Source organism: Podarcis melisellensis (assembly GCF_964234715.1).
Source record: "Podarcis melisellensis genome assembly, chromosome: 6".
Taxonomy (NCBI): Eukaryota; Metazoa; Chordata; class Lepidosauria; order Squamata; family Lacertidae; genus Podarcis; species Podarcis melisellensis.
This window is the reverse complement of record NC_138538.1, coordinates 23,300,625-23,323,526: the sequence shown is the minus strand read 5'-3', so window position 1 is coordinate 23,323,526 and position 22,902 is coordinate 23,300,625. Positions and strand designations below refer to the sequence as shown.

Here is a 22,902-nt window from a genome sequence, read left to right as displayed (position 1 = left end):
CTCCACAGCCCTACCTGGAGATGACAGGAGTTGACCCTGATGCCTTCCACTCTACCACAGGGCTATGGCCTCTTTACCCTTTCAGAACATAGGAATCTGCCCTATCCAGACCATTGCTTGCATAGTTCAGTACTGTCTAACCAGCCTTTCTCAACCTGTGGGTCCCCAGATGTTGTTGAACTATAATTCCCATCACCCCTAGCTAGCAAGGCCAGAGCTCAGGGATGATGGGAGTTGTAATCCAACAACATCTGGGGACCCACAGGTTGAGAACTGCTGCCAGTGGCTCTCCGGGGTTTCAGATGCCTTAGAGATGCTGGGGAGTGAATCAGAGACCTCATCTGCATGCAGAGCAGATGCTCTACCACTGAACAATAGCCCTTGCTCCGCATTATGACTGAAATTCCCTTCCAGAACATTGATGCGCCATCATCCCCCCCCAAATCTCTCTCAGCCCTCCATTTCTATGAAATCTTTAGCCCCCTCTAAAAAGGGGGAGGGAAGCCACTTTTTAATGCTGAAATGTGAAGGGCCAAGTTAGCAGAAACTGTTAAGATGAAATCACTTACCAACGTGAACGGCAGGCAGATGACTCTCCGGATCTCCAAGCTCAGAGCTGCCATCTTGACCTCCAGGCTCCCAGGATTCACTGTTCTCAGAAACCTCAGAAAAGGCGTCGACTGTCCCTTTTTGACTGCCGGCTGGCTCACCAACACTTGAGGACTGATCTTCACTTCCTGTGTCTGACACTCCCCTGTTTTCTTCATCTAGCCTTTCGGCAAACCACAGCCTGATCTGTTGAGTAGTCATCTGAGTTCTCTCACACAGACCTGGGAGGTCATCTTCACAAAGCACCTTGTTCTTTTGGAAATAGTCCTGCAGGACCACCCTGCTGGCCTCACTGGAGGTCAATAGATCTTTAGGAAAGATACCGTGCTTGTAGTTCTCATACCACCTCAAATTTCCATTTTTTAAACCATAGCGACTATCTCCAAACCAACGAATCACCTCAGTCCTGGGAAGTCCTGTATGAGAACATATTTGGTCATATTGTTCATTTGTCGGCCGCTGGGTCTGCACAAAGAGCTGCTTGAGCAAATGTCTCTGCTGAGCAGTCTTTTTAGAACTTAGCTTGGGCTTCCGGGGGTTCTCTCTTTGGACATCTTCACTCAAGCCTAGTACCTCACTTTTGCCATTTGACTCAGTCACTTTAAAGTTCTTAAGGTTGATTTTTATAGGGGTTACTTTGCGCTCTCCTGGCGTTTGAGAGCTGGTGGCTGCATCCAATGAGCCATTTTCACCGGAAGCTTTCAAGTCGTCCGAGGAGCCCTCGTCTTCCCCAGAGTCGTCTTCGGCGTCACCGTCCCTCTGCCGCTCTGCGTCTTTGATCACCTGCCGTTTCCTCCGCTCCGAGAACCAGCTGTCAATCTCTCTCCTCGTCATTTTGGTTTCGCTCCTCAAACGGTCCACTTCCTCCTCTGGAGGAGAGGGGTTTTGTGCAAAGCTGCTTTCCAATGCTCTGATCTGCTCAGGAGCCCTCTCTTTATATTTCGTAGCGGAGAAATCGGGTGTCTGATGCCAGGATTGCCGACGGGCTGGGGTGTGAACAGCAGGTGTTGCTGCCAATGTGGAAGTTAATTCTGGGGTTGCTTTGGGAGAAGAGGTGAAGGTAATTTCAGGCACAGAATCTATTATTATTGTATTATCTCCAGCATGTATAGCTTTGCCACCTCTGATGTTCCTGCAATGGTACCTCCTATCGCTGAACCATTTTCGAACTTCCCTTGTACTAAGGCCTGTGATTTTTGTAAGCCGCTCCACTTCAGCATGTCCAGGAAACTGGTTCCTACAGAAGCTGTCTTTCAATGCAGAGAGCTGCTCATAAGACTTCTTATTTTTGTATATACTGGGATCTAAGAAGGCCTGTGAAGTTATAGTTGGGCAAGCAGTGAGCTGTGATGGAGCAGCACTCACCACTTTCACAGGGGACGAAGTGCTAGAAACTGATACAGTGGCAGGCGGCTTTGCTATCTGAGTCTTTGGAATAGATGTGACTGCTATTGCAAGAGATGAGGTTGTCCCTTGAAGTCCATTTGATATTATTGGTTGCGTAACCAATACACCACCTGCTCCTTCGGGTTTCCCAACAGAATGGCCGGGTAAACTGGCCTGAATGAGATGCTGAACACTACTGGGGCTTGCAACTAGGGGTGTATTTAACACTGTAATGGTGGACTGGGGTATGGACTGAATCACAGTGTTAAACATTTTCTTCCGTGCATCTTCTATCTCCTCCGGTGACCAACTGATACCCTGCTTCAACCTCTGGGCAGTAAACCAAATCTTCAGCTGTTCTTCTGGGTACTTGGTCACAACAGTCAAATAGCAAAGCTCAGCTTTGGTGGGATAAGGGAACTTATGGAAAGAGTTTTTCAGAAAGCTATTAGAGTCCATTGTTGCATTGTATGTTGGGATACTGCTCAGGGGAATCATTACCTTGGGAAGGGATTTTGAAGTGGGTAGCTGCTGGTGAAGTTGTTGTTGTTGCTGCTGTTGCTGCTGCTGTTGTTGTTGCTGCTGCTGCTGCTGCAGCTGCACAAATTGAGTGAGGCCTGCCTGCAAAACAGGTACATTTCCTATTATTGAGCCATTGACAACATGTGTTGGTTTAACTGTTCCTGTTGATGATTGGTTCACTGGCACTGGTCCATTGGTGAATGGCTGCTCACCAACTTTTTTCTCTAGATCCTTGACTGGTTTACTAGATACGTTTTCTTTCAGCGTGTGGATTTTTTTCACTTCTGGTTTCGTTTTCATTATCTTCATAATGGGTGTTTTGGTAATGATAATTTCAGCTTGGCTGTCTTGACCTTCCTCAGGGAGGTCCCCCAGAAGGTCCTGGCTGCTGCTGCTATCTCCAATGGTTTGCTCCACAATCACGTGCTTGCCTTGTTTCACGACATTCCAGATTAAGCCAGTTTCCCCAATGTGGCACTCTGCGTTGTGGCAAGAAAGCTCTTTGTGACTCTTGACCAGGAAACTGCACTGCACACACACAAAGGACGGGCCTTTGCTAAAGTCTATGTGCTCGGAATCAAGGTGACCAAGGAACTGATTAATGTCTCGAGAGCCAAAATTGCAATACATACATCTGTAAGTATCACCATCTAAGATACCACTATGTCCATTGGACAACAGCCCATTTTTGTGATTATTGTGAACAACAGTGTCACTAATAGGCAGAGTTGCAGGAGTAATAGACTGTTGAGATCCTTCATGATCAACTCCAACAGAGCCTGGTTGCGACTCCTGCAGTGCCAGTGTTTTGGGTGGTATCATGCAAGGCGTTGTGGATTTCCTTTTGCTGGCCATTTTTACAATCAGTGAAGATAATAAAAGATTAGAGGGCAGCTGCTACTTTTTGAGACTGCTTTGCAGGCTATATTCCTGAAAATCCATGATGCCCAGAAAAATGTGTGTGTCAGGAGTCTTGACAACCATTTAAGTCGGCCATGGAATCTGAGGAAACAAAAAGAATAGCATGTCAGCAAAATATTATGCTAAACATTTTCACCAGCACAACTGCAGGCTGTTTATTACTCAGTTATATACAGTGGTCCCTCGGGTTACATACTCTTCAGGTTATATACGCTTCAGGTTACAGACTCCACTAACCCAGAAATAGTGCTTCAGGTTAAGAACTTTGCTTCAGGATGAGAACAGAAATCGTGCTCCGGCGGCGCAGCAGCAGCAGGAGGCCCTATTAGCTAAAGTGGTGCTTCAGGTTAAGAACAGTTTCAGGTTAAGTACGGACCTCCAGAACGAATTAAGTACTTAACCCGAGGCACCACTGTACTGTGTTGCATATACATCATAAGATAGTTAACTAAGAAACAGTATTTCTGTTGGTCAACTGAGAAACTGAAAGCAGTTTTCTTTATAGAGTTAAGGAGAGAGAGATACGTTGGCCACACATCATGGCTTAGCTGATATTTTGGAGAAAACACAACCTACAATATAAGAAAGATTTAAAGTGACCCAAATTGAAGCTGTCATGGAGGTATTATAATTTTGATTCTCCTCTACCCACCCCCCAGGTAATGATGACTATATCTGTTTTCATTAAAGTACAATGCAATTTTTAAATCTAAACAAAAGACGGAATAATAGCCAAAGTTTGATTTTCAGTGGGTCTACTCAGAGTATGACTAATATTGGATATCATCCATGGGGTGCGATTCAACTAATGAATTGCATTAGATGTATGAAAAATCACTATAAGACTGGCCAGCCAAGTGTGCAAGCAGGAACACTCAATGCTGGAACCAAAAACAATTCCAGAAACTGGTGTTGCAGAGATTATACGTGCTGGTTTTTGTAGCAAATGCAGGTCACAAAGACACCTTTATTTTAAAAGGAGGAAAACACTTCTTGTTTTGTTGGTACATGTCTGACACATTACTCAACGAAGCAGGACAAATTAGGTGATAAGCTACAGGTTTCTCGCATAAACATTAGCAGAAGCAAACTTATAGGATCTTATATGCCTATGAGGGTGAAAGAGAAAATCCACAACTAATTTACACTAGAAGGGATAAGTACATGGAGGGTAGGGGGAGATGTTGACAGCTGAGCAAAGTCAACATACAGAAGCTGAAAATTAGAAAAAGGGCTTCTCTATGCAAGTTTCCCTAACCCCTTTTTCATACATGTTTGCACATGAACATAATCAAACTGCACTGTATATATCCATAGGAATAACTAAAGAGGGTTTTGCCTGATTCCCACAGTGTTCATGCATGTACAGTGGTACCTCCGGTGGTGGACGGGATCCGTTCCAGAGGTCTGGTCAGATCCCAAGGTTTCCACAACCTGAGGACCACTTCTGCGTGTACACGCATGGTGAAATTCAGTAAAATATTTCTGGTTTACCATGCGCACAGCCCAAAGTTTATGTAACTAGAGGGTTACGTAAACAGAGGTTTGACTGTATTCGGAATAGGAAGACATAATGCAGTTTCTATACCCTTAAGAGGATCACTTTTGGTGATGCAAAGTGGATACACCCCAGAATTCTCCCAAACTTCGCCTCCTGCAAGACAAAACAAAAAAAATTCCTTCCAGTAGCACCTTAAAGACCAACTAAGTTAGTTCTTGGTATGAGCTCTCGTGTGCATGCACACTTCTTCAGATACACTCCTGCAAGACAATCAGCCATGCTCCTTGTGGTGGGTAGAGGCACCTTTGCAAAGGAAGAGCGAACCCTTATGGTACTTTCACACAAACAAGCTGTGCGGGAATTCAGACATCACTCCAACTTGGAAAGGGTCCATTACTCTGATGGTTGGGATAGATATACAAAAACACAGAGCTACCTTGTGCAGAAACTGACCCACTACTGTCTATTTGGAATGTTTTCCAAGATTCCAGACAGTGTCCCTTAGCCTTATCACTCTGGGTTCTTTTTCACTGGAAATGCAATTGAAATAACCCTGTGATGTGGGCAGGGGTCTTCCCTGTATGGGTTGTAAAGTGGCAACCATGTGGCAAGGTTTAAGAGAGCCCCACAGTGCAAAGAAAGAAAGAAAGAGGAGTTAAATAACATTCTGGTTTGCTAAACCACAGTTACTGATTGACTAAATGTTCCTTAAGTTCTTTAGCGCTCCATGAAGGCTGGATCTCCAAAATGAAAAGCAGTGATGAGTGTGTCATTTACAGAACAACCGCAGGGAAAGCTGTTTTGATTCGGCAGAACCACTAAAAATGCCAGATCTGGAATACTGTGGCAGCCTGACCTTATTCCCAGAGGAAAAAGTTAATATTTGCTCGGCCCTCTCATGTAAAGTTAGCTGGAGTTTAAGCACAGTGACAACACACCAGACAAAATGTAATCGAAGGGACTGTTTGTACATTTCTTTTCCCTCTAGAACAGTTATATAAGCACTATGCAGAAGGCTGGTGCACACTTGCATCTGCAACTTGAGTTGCGTACTGAGCAGACCACAGGATGTTTTAGATTACTAAGCAAACGGGGCTCGTGAATTTACAAGTTGCGAAAGAGACAAGCTCAGGAGCAACACTTCTTATTCCACATCCCAACAGGTTAGGCCCAATTTCTAAATTTTCAGAATTTGTTCATTTAAGCACGGATGCGTGACACTGTCATACAATGAGCCAAGACCACCATATGTTCCAGCACTGTCTTGTCTGACAACAGCTCCTCAGTGTATGGGGAGACAGTTCCTCCTCATCACTTGCAAGCTATGATCCTTTTAACTGGAGGTCCCAAGGGTTGAATCATAGAACTGTAGAGTTGGAAAGGACCCCCAGGGTCATCTAGTCCAACCCCCCCCCCCAATGCAGGAATCTTCACTAAAGCATCCATGACAGATGGCCATCCAACCTCTGCTTGAAAACATCCAAGGGAGGAGAGTCCAGCACCTTCCAAGGGAGTCTATTCCACTGTTGAACGGCTCTTACATTCAGAAAGTTCTGGTGTTTATTCAGAATCTCCTTTCTTGTATCTTAAATCCACTGGTTTGGGCCCTACCCTCCACAGCAGGGAGGAATCTGGGACCTTTCCCATGTAAAAATGATGTACCCATTTCCTATGGCCTCTTCTCCAAAATAAACAACTTAAAACTGCTTTAACCAGTGCCAATTTATATTACACATTGTTTTCCTACAGTAAAAGCATTACAATTGCTCAGGGATATTTCAAAACTTTCTTATTTTATTTTTAAGTTTGGCAATTTCACTAATTGTTCACTAAACTTAATCATCCAGGGGTCCTTTACCTTACCTAATATTTTTTTCCTCCAATTCTTACCTTGTTTTAAAGAAAGTTTATTTTTAATGCTGTTGTTTGTACTTTTATATAGGCATTGGGGTCAGGTAGTTTCAGCCCCTATCCTGTCCCAAATCTTATTTAACAGCAGCAGTTATGTTCAGATGATGTTAGCCATTGCATACTATGATTTTATTTATATTCTAGGAAGGTTGAAATTTTATTTTTAAAAAACCCGCTTAACATCACACCTACTAACTGTTACACTTTGAGACAGCTAAGTTGAAAGAGGGAGGGTATTAGTAAAGTACCATAACATCTTTTAAGAAACAATATTAGAGGTCCTCTAAGATGTACCATCCCTATAGAGCTCATGGCTGTCTTACAGTTGATGCTACCCAAGTTATTTTTATGCCCTTGAACACTTATTAAGGAAAGCACAACTCTGGGTAAGTGTAAGTTATCTATACATTAATGTAATTAAGTTTTAAATAAGTACCGCTAGGTAAGAGTGCCCCAGTCCCTTTCAGCTGGCTTGTAAATGGCTTGTTTTCATATAATTAATAAAGGCAGGGTTGTTAATGCAAAACATTCAGTCTGGTCAATGCCAAAGTCTACATTTAGAAGATTAAAAGTGTGATCTTCACCCAAGGCTTGCTTAGCAACCAAAACTGAACATGTGCCATGTTTGAGCGTAGATTCTTAAGACCACTGAATACTCAATAAGGTTTTCCTTCTAATGAGCTTTCAGTACCAGTTTATCTACACAACTAAGGTGGGAGAATATTAAGAAAAGAGAAGTTAAGACATGAGTGATCAAGTCCTCTGACCTCTGAATACGGATGTGTGTGTGTACTAAATAACCCCAGAGGCTAAGGGTCTACAGTGCCAACAGCATCCACAGGTAGCTTTTGGTGACAGCTTGCTCAGCACACTCATTGCCATGCTAGTAGCAACTGGCACAGATGGCAAAGGCAGATTCCCTGCAGCACCCATAAGCAGCTGGACCCATATCTTGCGAAAAGTTTATTTCTGCTGGGACCATATGGAAGGCCCGTCCAAATATAGACTGTGTATGAGTGGGTCAGCATTGTGCCCTCCAATGAGGTGGTAAGGAAGCCACATTCTGCAGCCTTTTAAATGCATTTGTGGGAGGGGGTTTATTATTTTGTTGTTTTTCTTTTAACTATTTATTTGTGCTTTTACCTTGTATCCTTATCTTGTGAACCACCCTGAGATCTTATGATGAAGCTATATAAATCTAATAAATCTAATCTAATATATAAATCTAATAAATAAAATCAAATAAATAAATCTAAATAAATAAAATCAAATAAATTATCAGTATTAAGCCGGTTAAAGTTATAATTACATTAACTGTAGCACACACCCACAGACACAAATATAGGCTGGCATGTGGGCTGAGAAATTCCTTGTAATTTTTAAAAACAAACTATGATGAAGTGCTGCTTTCAAACAACATCCAATTAAAGGGACACTAAATGAGCCATAACTTTGACATGAATGCTGTAGGTATTTGTTTTCATGTCATTAAAAAAAAACCCAAGGCAACTTATGATAACATTAAAAAAAACCTGCACAAAAATCCCCAACAAAATTCACAGACTAGAACAAAGATAAACACAGCAGCACAACTAGATTAAGTGGAGAAATGGCATAATTTAAGAGGTCGGGTTGAGGCTTCAAACTGCAGCCCTAAGACATGGAATGTCCTCAGACATTTCCTATCACCTGCACCCAGGTTTGAAAGTGGAAAGGCCTGGTGCACATGCAAACTTGGCACACAGGCATCTTTAGATCACAGCATTGATAAACATGTCTCCGAGCTGGTTTGATCAGTTTGCTAATACAGAGAACCATTAACAGCAGAGAACCATTTCCACATTGATTTATCTGCTCATGAATCTTTGTATTACAAAAAAGATTTGGGGTGCACTTCAAGAGAAGCTTCCAGTTTACCTGGAGCCACTGCCACATCTGTTCAGCTGTCATCAACCCATATAAACGGAGTATGCTAGAACACGTCCAATAATCCTCTGAAACTGTGCTCTGCAGAGGGAAGATTGGTAACGGATTTTTATCCAGCTGCATTTCACAAAGCTTCTTCATCCATTTTCTTGTTTTTAAGAATACGGAGACTGCAGAAATTCTACATAGACTGCGCCATTTTCAAAGACTTGAATCTTTTAAATAAGAAACCACTTCTGCGTCCTTATTCATTGCAATATTTCTGCAATGCCTGAAGATTTGCTCTAGTCCTCAAATGTTAAGTACTCTGAAGGGGAGACCAATCGTAGGCAAGAGATGCAGCTTTGCACACTTACATCCAGACATCTGAGGATTCTTCTAGTAAGTAAGGCAAGAGCATTTCCCTTGCATTGGTAACCAGCTCTTGCCAAAGTGTTGCGCAGTAGTTCCACCATTCAGCTTAATTATCCCTTGATCTACCAACTGAACATGTTGCCAGGGTGATCAAGTGATGAAGGGCTGAAATCTTAATGTTGTTTCAGGCCCAAAACTAAATTGAAAAATAACGTTGACGAGTAAACTAAGGCCTGACATCACAATACAAGCTTGGACAATCACTTATATGGAGGCAGCTCCTTCCTTGTTCAAACATTTTATCTGCTTTCAGAGAGCTAAGGGCTTCCAGTCTGAAGAATCGAGAAATTACATCAGGGGAGAAGCAGGGGGAATAAGCAATCAAGTGGCAAGCATAACTGAACTGCAATTTTTAGATTCCCCGTCCGGAACACAGTTCATAAAGTTATGAACCTTCAGTTCATAAAGAGCATCTCGGAACCTGAATTACAGGTTGAAATGGACAAAGTGGCTCAGAAGCAGATCAGATTAAAAAACAAAACAAAAGATGCATTTACTCTATAAGACATACCTCCTCTGCTTTGTCACCATTACAGTCATTTAAAGGAGCCAGTGTATGTGACATAATTGCTGTGTGCAGGCAATTCCTCTCAGCTCTACTAAGAACTCATGGTACCCTTAGCCTCCCTCAGCCTTCTCTCTGTGAAATGGGGGCAGTAAGATCAGCATATCTTTGCTTTTTTAAGGATTACTGAAAAATATGGTGAGAACCCTTAGCACTTGGCTGCTATGTTAGTAATGTTAAAATCAGGGGTCTCACCCCAAACAAATCACCAAGAAAGAAAGAAAGAAAGAAAGAAAGAAAGAAAGAAAGAAAGAAAGAAAGAAAGAAAGAAAGAAAGAAAGAAAGAAAGAAAGAAAGAAAATGTTTGTATAGTACTATCAAAATGTAAACACTGGAACTGCTGCCATTTTAATCTGCAAAACAGCCCCACGCAGTTTGCATCAGTATCAAGAATGGCTCTATTGTGCCCATCCTTCAATTGTGCTTTGTAGAGGTTGCCTGGCTTTCAAAACGCTTGGATGGTTTATGGGCACAGAAAGACCAGTTGAGTGAATGATCACATTCATTTCCCAAACCAGGGCAGAACGGAGATTTGTTTATTTTTTAAATCTGGATCAAACTGTTGAGAGATGCGTTTTGTCCAGTTGGGCCATGCAGCATAAAAATTTAGGAGCTGCTTGCCTCTATTTGCTCTGGTTAAATCAATTATTTGTAGAGCACAATATGAAAGTAGCATATTTCCTGCTATATTTCAGTTTTCTTCCATTTGCATAGATCTGTAATTGCATCTCTCTGTAGGACTATCCTTGAGGTTGGTTTGGAGGATGCAACTGGTGCAGTGGTCCAGCATCCTGTTCTCACCGGCCAATCAGATGCCTGTGCAAGCAGGACCTGAGTGCTAGAGCACTCTTCCCTCCTGCGGTTTCTAAAAGGCAACTCTGACGCAACTTCTGGCTTAGAACAAGTACTGTTTTAATGCAGAGGCTCTCGGGAATTGTGGGTAGACCCAACGTTCTTTCCCTCCACCCAACTTTTATCTCAAAACTTCACTCTGCTTACAGTATTCTATACCTTTTGCTATTGGCATTTGATTCAGTATTTCGCCCTTCCATCCTACAACCAGGTACAGGGTTACAAAGCTTAGGTTAACAAACTCTCTGAACAAGTGCTCTGCATCTCTTATTGCTGCCTCCCACCCACCCTCCCTTAAAATAAATCTGCTGATACTTTTTTTTTTTTGCTCACAATCAGTTTCAAGTTTCAGAACATTGAAGATAAGCAATAACAAAAATCCAGGTGACTCAGGTGGCGGCAGGCTTTTATAACACTGATCAAATGAGAGGACAATCTTGATAGCAGCATTAAAACTAATTCCTTCTGTGGAGGTGCACAAGAAGCTTAGTGAGTTCAGAAGAAAGAATTCTGGGCTAGAACTTCATAGCCAGCTTAAGATCTTTTAATTTGCAGTCTCCATGCCAGAAATTTCACATGAGGCAACAGGCGCATTCATTGCCAGATCCTAGCATCCGCCACATTCATGGAAATTAGTCACATTTTAAATGCAAATTACACATACCAATTATTAGTGGGCATTCATTAACTGCACGCGCTTTGTATATATCAGACCACAGAGGTTTGAAACAGAAGGTCTGGTATACCCAAGTTAGAAAAGTTTGAATGCTTTCTGCAAAATGTTGAGATGGGGAGTAACAAAAGAGCCCGCTCTTATTCTGAATGCGTGCACAACTTATTTCTGATGTATTTCATGCTACGGTTAGCTGAAATGACTATGGGGGTGGGGGAGAACTGTCCCCTTAGAAAATATCAATTATTTCCCCCTCTTTTTCTTAAGAGCTTGGTTTCAAAGCAACTTCGTTATAGCCGAACACTTTTTCAGTTTTCTGAATATGCTGGTTTGCAGCTCTGAGTTGTTCTGCTCACTGAACTGGCTCATTCTTTCAGCAGAACAAACTGTTCCATGTTGAAGCAGGATTTGGCACTGTGTTAACAAAAGAGTCCCCCCTCTACTTTTGACAGCATTCTGCCAAAGACCTAGTGCATTTCCAGTGCCAAGATACAAAAGTTCAGAAGGGGTCAAGCCAAACAACGGGTATACGCTACAGCATGTGTTGCAGACAGCAAAGTGAATTGAGAGGGGGAGCAACTGTACCCCATTTTTTTTTCCAGAATAGCTATTGAGGCAGAACAAGTAAAGGATCACCTGTGAGCCTTAAAGCATTTTCTGGTTTGTGGAAGATCAGCATGGCATAGAAAATATCATTTACTCCCAGTTTCAGCTATACATGCTTCTTTCTGGGGCTGAGATGTGTCGATCCCTCAAGCTGGGGAGATTTTAAGGAACCTGAGAGTTTTGAATGGGTTGGTTCTGTTCAGTGGGGCCAAATATTCTTTGCCATTGCTCTCATCTACCGCTTGGGACTTAATGAACTCTGGCAATGAGCTACTCTCCGTAAATCACAAGCAGTGATAAAACTGAGTATCACCTTATGAGAAACAAAGTCAACTTTCAACATGTACAACAGTAAGTTCATTTACTCAAGTCCTGAGAATATGGGGTGATGCTCAGAGTCATGCTCCATTATTCAGAACACGTTGAACACCGGGAAGGAATAGCTTGGGTGCTTCAGTTATCAGCTTCTTGGTTTTTTAAAAACATAAAAACAGCACATGAAATTAACTCTGTTTTTTCTAAGATACCAGTTGTTTTCCCATCCCCTTTAAGCTGGAAGAGAAAAGCAAAGGTGTGGGGGGGGGGGGGAGAAGCGGATATTGCATCAATGTGACACTAAGTCAGGTTTTATAAAGTACTGTATAGTAAACATACAGCAACTGCATTCAGAGGAAAACCATGTAGACACATGCTTCCAATATCAGGGGAATAGAAGGGACATGTGCTATACAGTCAGCATAGATGGACAAGCATTGCACAGATTTACATGTATATGCAAAAAAGAAGTAGTAGTATTATTTGTTTGGCGGAATAAACACACTTGAAGGAGGTTGTAAAGGCTGGTTCTGGAACCAAAAATAAATCTGATCTAATCTAAAGTGTGAAAAGGGTATCGTTGTAAGTGTCTTTGGGTAGTATGCAACTATCATATCCCATAATAACAATAATTTCTGCTTGTGCAATGGGACTTCCCCGCTCTCCTCCCACTATACCAGGGGTCGGCAACCCGCGGCGCCGGAGCCGCATGTGGCTCTTTTACACCTTTGCCGCGGCTCCGCAGATCCTCGGGGACCCTGAGCAGAAAAGCAGAAGCACCAGAAAGAGGAGGGGGATGGAGCTGGGCAGCCGAGCCGGGCAAAGCAAGGTGGCGGCGGCAGCGGAGCTCGAGAGGCGGCGGCGGCTGCTGGGATGGAGGAGGAGGCGGCCAGAGAAGGGCTGCTGCTGCTGCTGCTGCCGCTGGAGGGAAGTTCTGCCTCACCTGAGGTGAGGGAGAGAGAGAGCATGTGCTCGAGGGAAATGGCGGGGCAGGGTTTGTGTGTGTGTGGGGGGGTGCTTCGGGATCCTTTTCCGTGCCTTGCTTCCGAGTGGCCGCCGAGTTGAGGGAGAGCACCTGAGGTGAACCACAAAATGGGCCCGCCCTCCCTGTCAGGGAGGAAGGGGTGAATTATGTCAGTGACGAGGAGGGGGTCCAGAGGTAGCCAGCAGGTGCCGTGATGCAGCATCTCGGCCTCAGAGAGAGGCGGGGGAGCACGAGAGCAATTGCAGAGGGAGGGGGGGCCTGTTAGGCACCAAAATCCTGCATGCGGGATTTCCCCCGTTCTCTCGTGCCTATGCAATTGCTGCCCTTCTCCCTTCCCCCTCGAGATTTGCTGCAGAGACAAGCAAACGAAGAAGAAAGGAAAGAGTATTAGCTGACATGTCCCCGGATCCCATGGAAAGCACCACAGATTCCTTTGCTTACCAGCTCTTTTTATTTTAAGTTGGCTTCAAACCTGTAATCGTGTAGGTGTATGTATGTATACATATACACACATAAATATTCATATCTCTTCCCTCTCACCTTCCTTTCACCCAGTTTCTCTGGCACTGGTTTATAAATGCTGCTATGTAGAAATGATGAGAAAGTTGCACCAGCAGAAGGAATGGATATGTGCTGTTAGTAAAAAGAGAGGGAGTTGAACTGCAGGGAGGGACAGACACTTTTCTATGTATTAATTTGTATAATGCCCTCTATGCACATGGTGCTTTGCAAAAAATGGATATGAGAGGTACCATACCCCTCTTTGCTTTCTGAAATAGACTCAGGGAAAAGAGAGAGAATGGGGGAAGGGGAAGAAGGTGTGGTTATTTACATTTGGCTTGTTTTGCGGCTCCCAGTTTTGTTTTTTCCTTCGGAAACGGGTCCAAGTGGCTCTTTTTGTCTTAAAGGTTGCAGACCCCTGCACTATACCTTTTACTAATCTGCTCCAGCGGGTTGGGAAAACCCCTAGAACAGCTTTAGAGGTTGTACCAGTGGAAGAGGTCCACTGTGCAAGCAGAAATCCTTCCACTGACGTAAAGTTCGCATAGCACTGCACTGAATACAACCTTCTTTTGCTAGGTGATCTCATTTATCTGACTTACCTTGCTCACTCAGTGTAAAATGAGAATACCTAATTTCTTATGAAGCATGGAAGGCATGCTCTCTGAAGAAGCTCCCTCTCCTAACAAGCAACTTGTCTACTGGGAAAAAAAAGTTGCTATTGACTTATTGCATTTATATACCACCTTTCCTCCATGGAGCTCAAGGTGCTGTACATATGTAGTTCTCCTCCTCTCCATTTTATCCTCACAACAACCCTGTGGTTAGACTGAGGGGCAGTGACTGGCCCAAGGTCACCCAGTGCGTTTCATGGCTGATCAGGGATTTGCAGCTTTTGCCGGTAAATTTTGCTTCCCACAGCAGACATATCCTTGGAAGGGCTTAATGCTGAATGCAAACAACTGATATAAAGCAAATGAAAGTGCAGGTGTGTAGCTGGAAGTCACCCAAGACTGTTTGCACCTGAAGCGAGGATTTCTTTTCCCAGAAGAGAAACACACAACAAGACAGGAAGTGTCAGATGGGAGTCTAGCAGAGATACCATATTTTTTGCTCTATAAGACTCACTTTTCCCCTCCCAAAAAGTAAGGGGAAATGTGTGTGCATCTAATGGTCTGTTCTTTACATTAAATTTATGTTAGAAACTAACACAGTTATACAACAGTCTGTTTTAAACAATTCAAATGAGCCTCACTGGCATCTGAAATGGCAGCTTGTGCATGACAGGACTTTAGTGTTTATGTTTTTTCCAGTTCTCCAGCAGTTGAGCAGGTGGGTCGCTTGATATATATAGCTCTGGTTCACTCCCTTTCTCATTGTCCCTAGTTCAAATTTGCTTTGCCACAAATCCACATCAGTTTGCAATTCTAAAAAATCCTCAGAAAAACTCTTTAGCATTCTGAGTAAATTTCCCTAATGTACACATCTTTCTATTCAATATACACATTTTTGAAAGCCAGTTCTGTGATTTCAGTCATGGAATTGTTGTCTTTCACATGACAGTGTATGTTTTGACTCCACAGAGTGGGAAGTGATGGAGACAGGATGTTTGTGTTACTGTGTTCCGTGAAGTGGGACGATTTTCCTTTGTTCATACTCTTTGCTGTCTGAGGCTAGAGAGAGAGGGAGCCATGTTGCAGTGCTCCGTGTGTCTATATGTAAATAAAGCAGATTAGCCAAAATGCTGCATTGCTGAGGTCTGTTATGCAAGCTGCGAAGACTCTGTGGATCCCTAAGTGTGCCGGTGTCTGTTGGCATCGGTCACTGTGATGTTCAGGCATAGGAAAGCTTTTGAAGCTCCCGAACGATCGACCAGGAGGGAGGGAACATGCCAGTCGGGCATGTGTCTCTGCCAAGGTTCTACTCAAGAGTAGGACAAGCTCCTGACAATTTTTATCCTGGTTTGTGCATTTTAGTACACTTTTTTTAAAGCTACTGCAAAATTCAGAAAAATGTGAATTTTGAAGGACGGCTGTATTTCAGTTTGCATATTGTTTCAGAAACTGTGAACTGCATTTAAATGCAAACTGAAATGAATTTCTCTCACACTCCTAGATGAAGTCCAATGTGCTAAACACAGCACTATCTCTCTCTTCCAGGAGTGCCAGCTTGACCCCACGACCATGGGTGCCAAGGGCCTTGGGTGCCATGCAACATGGCCCTGGCACCAAAATTTGTGGGTGCCCAGCCCCTTCATTGGGAATTGTGTTGATGCTCAGGCACCCAGGGAGTTGGCACCTATGCTCTCTTCTATGAACTGATACAACACTTAAGCAAATCATGTTTGATTTTTGTATTTACAGCTCATGGTTCGCCTGAAAGAGACAAATCATGAGCCCAGGTTTGGGCAACATAAAAAGCCAAATCATGGCTGAGATCACAGTGCTGCAGCAGCAGAAAGTCCAGGGAAGGAGTACAGTGGCTGTGATCTCCTCTCCGGGAAGCCTTGATATTCATGCTAAGTCTATGACTGTGAGCTAAGACTGGGCATTGTGCTATAGTGCTGCTGGGATGTGGGTGTGCATACACCGTGGCCTACATTTTTCAACTCTCCTTAGGGGCATGGCTATGGGACTGGTGTCATAATGAGCTCATGCTCCAAAGTCTCCAAAGCTGCATCACTGGCATACATGACCTTTACATTAAAAGCTGCAATGACCCTATGTATGAGAGCCAAGTAAAAAAATACCAAGACCAATGCATACCTGAAAAATCGTCAATGTTTTCTTAATGCATCACTTTGCATTTCCTTCTCTTTCCTTTTAGGCATCATAAGATATTTTGTCCTGACAGCTGCAATCCCGATTTAGCCCTGGAAGTAATAAAGAGACCATTATTGCATTAGTAAATTTCTAGGCAACTTTTTAAAAGCATGCGCTAAGTTCTGCCAGTTTCAATGAAACTGAAATGAACCACCAAGACCCTCAGGATACAATATGTCTGAAAAATCAGGCACATCTCTGCAGCCCCTTAGAATATTCATTCATAGGATACTTTGAGGCAGACAAATCTCTTTTTTCATAGAAGCATGCAGTCTAGCCCTCCTGGTTGGGATTGCATCACTTCAGGATACTGGAAGTGGGAGTTGGTGGGAGAAGAAAGGATGCTTCAATAAAAAACACTAATCCCTGCATATGAGAGAGAGAGAGAGAGAGAGAGAGAGAGAGAGAGAGAGAGAGAGAGAGAGAGGGAGAAGCATCCTAGCCTAAGAATCAGAGTTTGTTTCATCCGTTCTGAAGTTCTGTCCTCCTCTTCTTTCTCCCACTGCAGCCTCCAGGAATCCACTTTTTTATCATGGCATGGCCAATAGTTTTTTTCCTGTAACTATCCATTATAAGGGACATGGGTGGCACTGTGGGTTAAACCACAGAGCCTAGGACTTGCTGATCAGAAGGTTGGCAGTTCGAACCCCCGCAAGGGGGTGAGCTTGGTCCCTGCTCCTGCCAACCTAGCAGTTCGAAAGCACGTCAAAGTGCAAGTAGATAAATAGGTACCACTCTGGCGGGAAGGTAAACGGCATTTCCGTGCTCTGGTTCGCCAGAAGCAGCTTAGTCATGCTGGCCACATGACCCGGAAGCTGTACACCGGCTCCCTCGGCCAATAAAGTGAGATGAGCGCCGGAACCCCAGAGTCGGTCACGACTGGACCTAATGGTCAGGGGTCCCTTTACCTTTACCTTTATCCATTATAAATGATATTGTTAGTAATACCTTTAGACCCACAGCAGCAAGCAATCCTGAGTACAACAATCAATGGTTAAACAGGCCATATTCATAATCCATGTTGTAAACTGCAATCCCTAACACTAAGCCAAGATTCTTTGAAAGCAAAACTAAACTTATACTGAGTCTTCTCCAGGTAGGGCTGGGAATGTCCCACTGGAAACCATCAAGATCTGCTGCCAGTCAGTGTAGACAATTCTAAGTTAGATGGGCCAATGGTTCTGACTTGGTACATGGCAGCTACCTATGATCCTATGTAGGGGGAATGTGTGAACCTGACACTTCACTCAAGCCTCATGGAATCTCATCCATGTAGTGCTAAACTATGATTTAGTATTATGTGTGAATGAAGGCTACTGGAGTTCCATTTTACTATGATGGCCAATTACGTTTCACAGATAATTCATTTGGGAGCATCCAGAAAAAATTTAAATGAATAAGCATTAATCACTCAGATACTGATCAGCAGTAGCAACGTGTCATCTGTGTGCTAAAGGTTCCAAATGCCACAATCAACTAGCCAGGAAATTGTTTAGAGAAGCAATCACAACCACCAAACCAACACCGTTACAACCAATGGCTATATATAGGTCTTCCGCTTGACTTTCCACTATAGGCTTCCTCTCTTCAAAATGGCAAGGCAATTCTATCTGTTCAGAACTGGTAAATTGCTTAAAACAGTTTCCTTTAAAAGATTGAGGCTAAACTCAAAGACAGATGTATAACCAAATGTAAAACTCACACACACAAAAGAATGCACACAATACAGGGAAAGAAACCTTTAAGATAAATTCATTTCTTTTAAGAAAAATCCATGATATGATAAAATGAAAAGAAGAAAACAATCAGCTTTACTTCAAACTTCCAAAATTAATACACCTGCCAGAATATTGAGATTTTTGTCCATTCTAAAGGTTGAAGAAAGGGACTGGGAAAGATTCTTGTTTGAAAACCTGGCTATTTGCTGCCAGGAATGAAGAACCGGCAGTGACAGTCAGTGTTGTGGGGAGGGGCTTCCCTCTTGGCACCACTGTCCCTGCAGCTTACCTGGACAGGGCTGGGCTGCGGCAGGGCGGCAATCAGCTCAGGGCTGTGCAAATTCACCAGCAGGAGCATTGGCTTGGCTCTGCTGGAGCATCTTTGCAGCTCCAACCTCTTTATAACCCTGCCCTGCCCCAGCCCATGTCAGCTAACTCAATTATTTCCCCATACTGCACTAGTCAATCCTGGGAATATATGGCTCTCCAGATGTTCCTAGACTACAGTCCCCATCATCCCTAACTACTGGCCATGATGTCTGGGGCTGATGGGAGCTGGAGTCCAAGAGCATGGGGAAGTTTGCATAGGATTCTCATTCCCAAGGCAAACTGGTCTGCCTAGTTTATTATTGTTGTAGACTCAGTATAAGTCAACTTTATAGGAAGCCTCCCACCCGAGCACCAACCACACCCAGACTTATTTATTCTCAGCATCATGTCGCTTCTGTTCAAACAGCAACACATGATACTCATGCTTTGCCTCTTGTTGGAAAAATTGATGGGCTAAAGGACTGTGGCAGAGGTTTCAAGTACTTCTAGTTTCTGAGCACAAACTGCAGTTGCCATAATAAAACCTACATCTGCACAAATTTTAAAAGTTAAACCTCTTCATTGACAATGGACACCAGATGTCCTTGTAGGAAATGAGAGGTTCTCAGTTGTGTCACTAAAAGGTAGGGAGAAATTTAAAGAAGTTCACGTTCAAAGGCAATATGCAAACCAAAACAAAACAGTCCTTCGAATTTTGCAACTCAGCTCACCACCGGAGTAATATGTTCAAAAATGCATCTGCTAGGGTAAATCATGCACAAAATGAACATTATTAGTGAAAACAACTTTCAAAAATGCATTTTAATGAAAAGTGCTTGCAAAAACGTGCATATTGGGTAAAATTACATTTAAATGTGCACGTTAGGCAAATTTTGCAGACAAATGATCATGAGCACCTCAAATAAATAAATATATAAATTGGAGAACTGAACTTAAGTTTCAAAAAATGACAAATGGAGAGAAACCAAAACCAACACATTTGCCCATCCCTAATAAGACCAGACATCCAGGCAACAGTTCCCCATGCTGCCAGCTATGTGCTATACTGTGTAACTGGAACACACATTGTGAGAAGCAGTAGGGTGTTGGAAACGGCTCAAGAAAGTTGTCTTTCCCCCAGGAGATTCCCCTGCACTAATCCTAAGAAATCAGGACACACAGATTGTGTACTGTACTATATATACACTGTCCTAAAGGCCACATGGGCCAACAAGAAACCCGTGTGGGCTAAATTGGCCTACAAACCAGGCCTGGAATCCAGGCATCAGATGTATCCAAAGAGTCCAATTAATTTCCCCAAATTACTGCTGTCTATATCTGTCTTCCGGATAGCGGTACACATAATGATTGCTCTGAGACAGTGAAATTATACCAGTGTTTCCAACAGCAAACATGTGAAGTGTGCACATCGTACAACTTTATTCAAGTTTGAAGGAATACTGGCCCATTCAGTATTCATTCCATGAAGTGTGAACATGGATGCTTAAAGACCCGAACATTTATATATTATGCCATGTGTTTGTTGCAGGAGGCAGCAATGTAACACAAGGGTTTTCTCAAATAGTGTCAGTGTTAACACGTAGCAGCACCCTTAGCACGGGTTGATTCCCAGAAACATTTTGTATAGAATAATAACTACTCTTCTGCAAACAAATGCCAGCTCCCTCGGCCTGAAGCAAGATGAGCGTTGCACCCCATAGTCAAGTTTAACTGGACTCAACCATCCAGGGGTCCTTTACCTTTACCATTATTTCAATTGCTGCTTAGGTGCTGGTGTTATGATGCTACAAAAGTATTCCAATAATATCCATTTCAGAAACAGCTTACTAACTGGGAGGTGGGGAAGAGGGAGGCAGAATGAGGACAGAAACTAGTTAGCTAAAGGACACCTGGATGGTTAAGTCCAGTCAAATTAAACTGTGGGGAAGCTAGTTAATCAATATATTGTATAGTGGCCTAGAAGTAACAAGGATTATTCTTACAAAATTCTTGTGAGGCATTAAAGGAACAAAAAAATGGAGTGGATTCTGATGGCCAAATGCCACATGGTAAGCTGCTTACAAATCTTACTGCGTGGGTCAAGATGCTAGCCGGTTAGCATGCACAACAAGCTTACAAAAGATATAAAAATCAAAGCTCTCTCACACACAACCTTGGTTAAACCCAGCATAAGAATATTTGTAAAATATAATAAACCTATTTGTAAATATTTATAAATTGCCCCCCTTCCAAAGTTGCCAGTGAAATGAAAGTATGGCAGCAGTTGTCTTGACTGAAGGGACAGAGGCCATAATGCAGTCTCAGATATTTTAGAGCAAGTTTATCTTAGCAGCTATCCCATGTCTCCACAAACAAGAGCAAAAAAAAATGAGTGTTTTTAAAAGCCGAGTGAATGGGGAAATGCATCTTACCACTTTTTCAGGAGTATGTTTCAACAGCTTACAAACTCACTTGGCCCTTTTTTCCCTTTATTAGTCTTAATTTCTACCCTTAAAAGCCAAAATGTCCTTCTGCATTAAACCTCTGCAGCGAATGTACCGATGCCACTATTCCTGTGGTTTTTCCCCCACCTCAGCTGTGACTCTCACAATATTTAACCCAGCTCCATACACAGGATTCCAATACCTTTCGGTAACTATAACAGCAGAATGTGGTTTGTGACGTCACAGCAGACGCTACGAAGGCTCATCCAGGTTTTCCAGCCCACAGTCATTCTTCCATGTTTAGGTTAATCAGGAGGCGCCCAAGCCCACATTTCTGTATTAGCTTGCAGATAAAGATGAGATATACTAGAAAGTCTGGCTCCCACGACAAGACAATAGCTATTTGAAGCTTGCATCTTAAAGTCTACAAAACATATATTCTTGTTATTGTTTATGGGGTTAAGATTTCAAACACACTTTGGAAAGCGATCAGAGCTGAATGCCAAGTCCTTGACCTGCGAAGTTACCAAGAATTTGCCAGGAAAAATTTAATACGTAATGAGAGAACAAGTGGTGAAAAGTGCTGAGTGAGGGTGCTTTGCTTTGAAAAGCTGCACAAAAGTTCTGCTGGAGCATACTATGCCCTGGCCTTACATTCTTCTGGGCTAGTTATTGTTAATTCTTGTTATGCAACAGGGGAAATTAGAGTAGACTAAGGTCCTGTAGCCAAATATCTGGCTGATTGTTTCAAATCATGATACGATTCTACAACTCTCTCCTCTGCCCATTTTCTCCCCACTCCCTCCAGCTTTTTCTCCCTCTTACTCCCCTGAATTTCTTCCTCTCTTAAATGTCAACACTTTGTATCCCAACTCACTTCCCTTGGCATGTTTCCTTCTCGGGCCCTTGGCCCTGTTTCCCTGTTCTCTTAGACACTTGCTTCACCTATCCATTCTTACTGTCTGGATAGCTCTGTTGGTAAGAGCATGGTGCTGCTACAGCCAAGGTTGGAGGTTCAATCGCCATATGGGACAGCTACCTATTCCTGCATTGCAGGGGCTTGAACTAGATGATCTTCAGGGTCCCTTCCAACTCAACAATTCTGTCATCAGAACAGGTCAACCATCTGCAGCCAGAAGCCATGGACAGAAACCATCATAACCAGGACAGTTGCATTTAAACTTCTCTTCAGTCACTTGGAAATCTGGGGTGGAATTCTAATGCGAGAAGAATACATGAAGGCACCCAACCTGTTATTTCAAATTGTGGCTCCTCACAGACCACCATTCAACGTTAAGCACCCCACCAAGAGGGAAACCAAAATCAATTTGCAATAACAAATATGCGGGATTCCAAATCTCCTATAGTGTATTTAATTGCCTGCAGGCTTATGAGGCCACCATGAGTTTACCTGGGAGGAAGGCCCAGTGAACTCAGTGTGACTAACTTCTGAGTAGACATGCCCGGATTACACAGTTACTGCCTGTATTTTCAGCAACTTGACTAGTTTATAATAGCCACATAAAATGTTCTCCTGTAATTGTATATTGTGTGTCTTATGACACTTACTTGAAATACCTTTTGAACTGGCTTCTTTACTTTGGTTCAGCCCAATTCATTTAGCATCTTCCGAATTAGTAGATTAAGTGATCATCTAGTTTGGATGTAACAATTTGGATTGTTGAATGACTCATTATATTGTGAAACTGTATTATTTTATTTAACCATACAAGTTTAAGTTTTTCAGTGGCAAATACAGTGGTACCTCGGGTTACATACGCTTCAGGTTACATACGCTTCAGGTTACAGACTCTGCTAACCCAGAAATATTACCTTGGGTTAAGAACTTTGCTTCAGGGTGAGAACAGAAATCGTGCTCCAGAGGTGCGGCAGCAGCAGGAGGCCCCATTAGCTAAAGTGGT

General features: G+C 43.0%; 1 protein-coding gene and 1 long non-coding RNA gene across 4 annotated transcripts in view; both read right to left on the bottom strand.

Moving 5' to 3' along the window:
• Positions 1-22,902, bottom strand: part of LOC309373215 — a 408,815-nt gene that overhangs the window by 8,023 nt on the left and 377,890 nt on the right. The gene's annotated exons all lie outside the window — the stretch shown is intronic.
• ZHX3 (zinc fingers and homeoboxes 3) overlaps positions 1-22,902 on the bottom strand; it is a 47,100-nt gene that overhangs the window by 8,023 nt on the left and 16,175 nt on the right. For 2 of the 3 annotated variants that reach the window (XM_081916735.1, XM_081916733.1), the window contains exons 2-3: positions 16,453-16,559; positions 570-3,519 (exon numbers count right to left, since the gene is read on the bottom strand). In XM_081916735.1, the coding sequence (XP_081772861.1) occupies positions 570-3,372 (2,803 nt within the window). In that variant the 5' untranslated portion in view covers positions 3,373-3,519; positions 16,453-16,559. Of the gene's footprint in view, positions 1-569; positions 3,520-16,452; positions 16,560-20,968; positions 21,154-22,902 lie in introns of those variants that run through there. The other variant, XM_081916734.1, reaches the window with a different exon arrangement.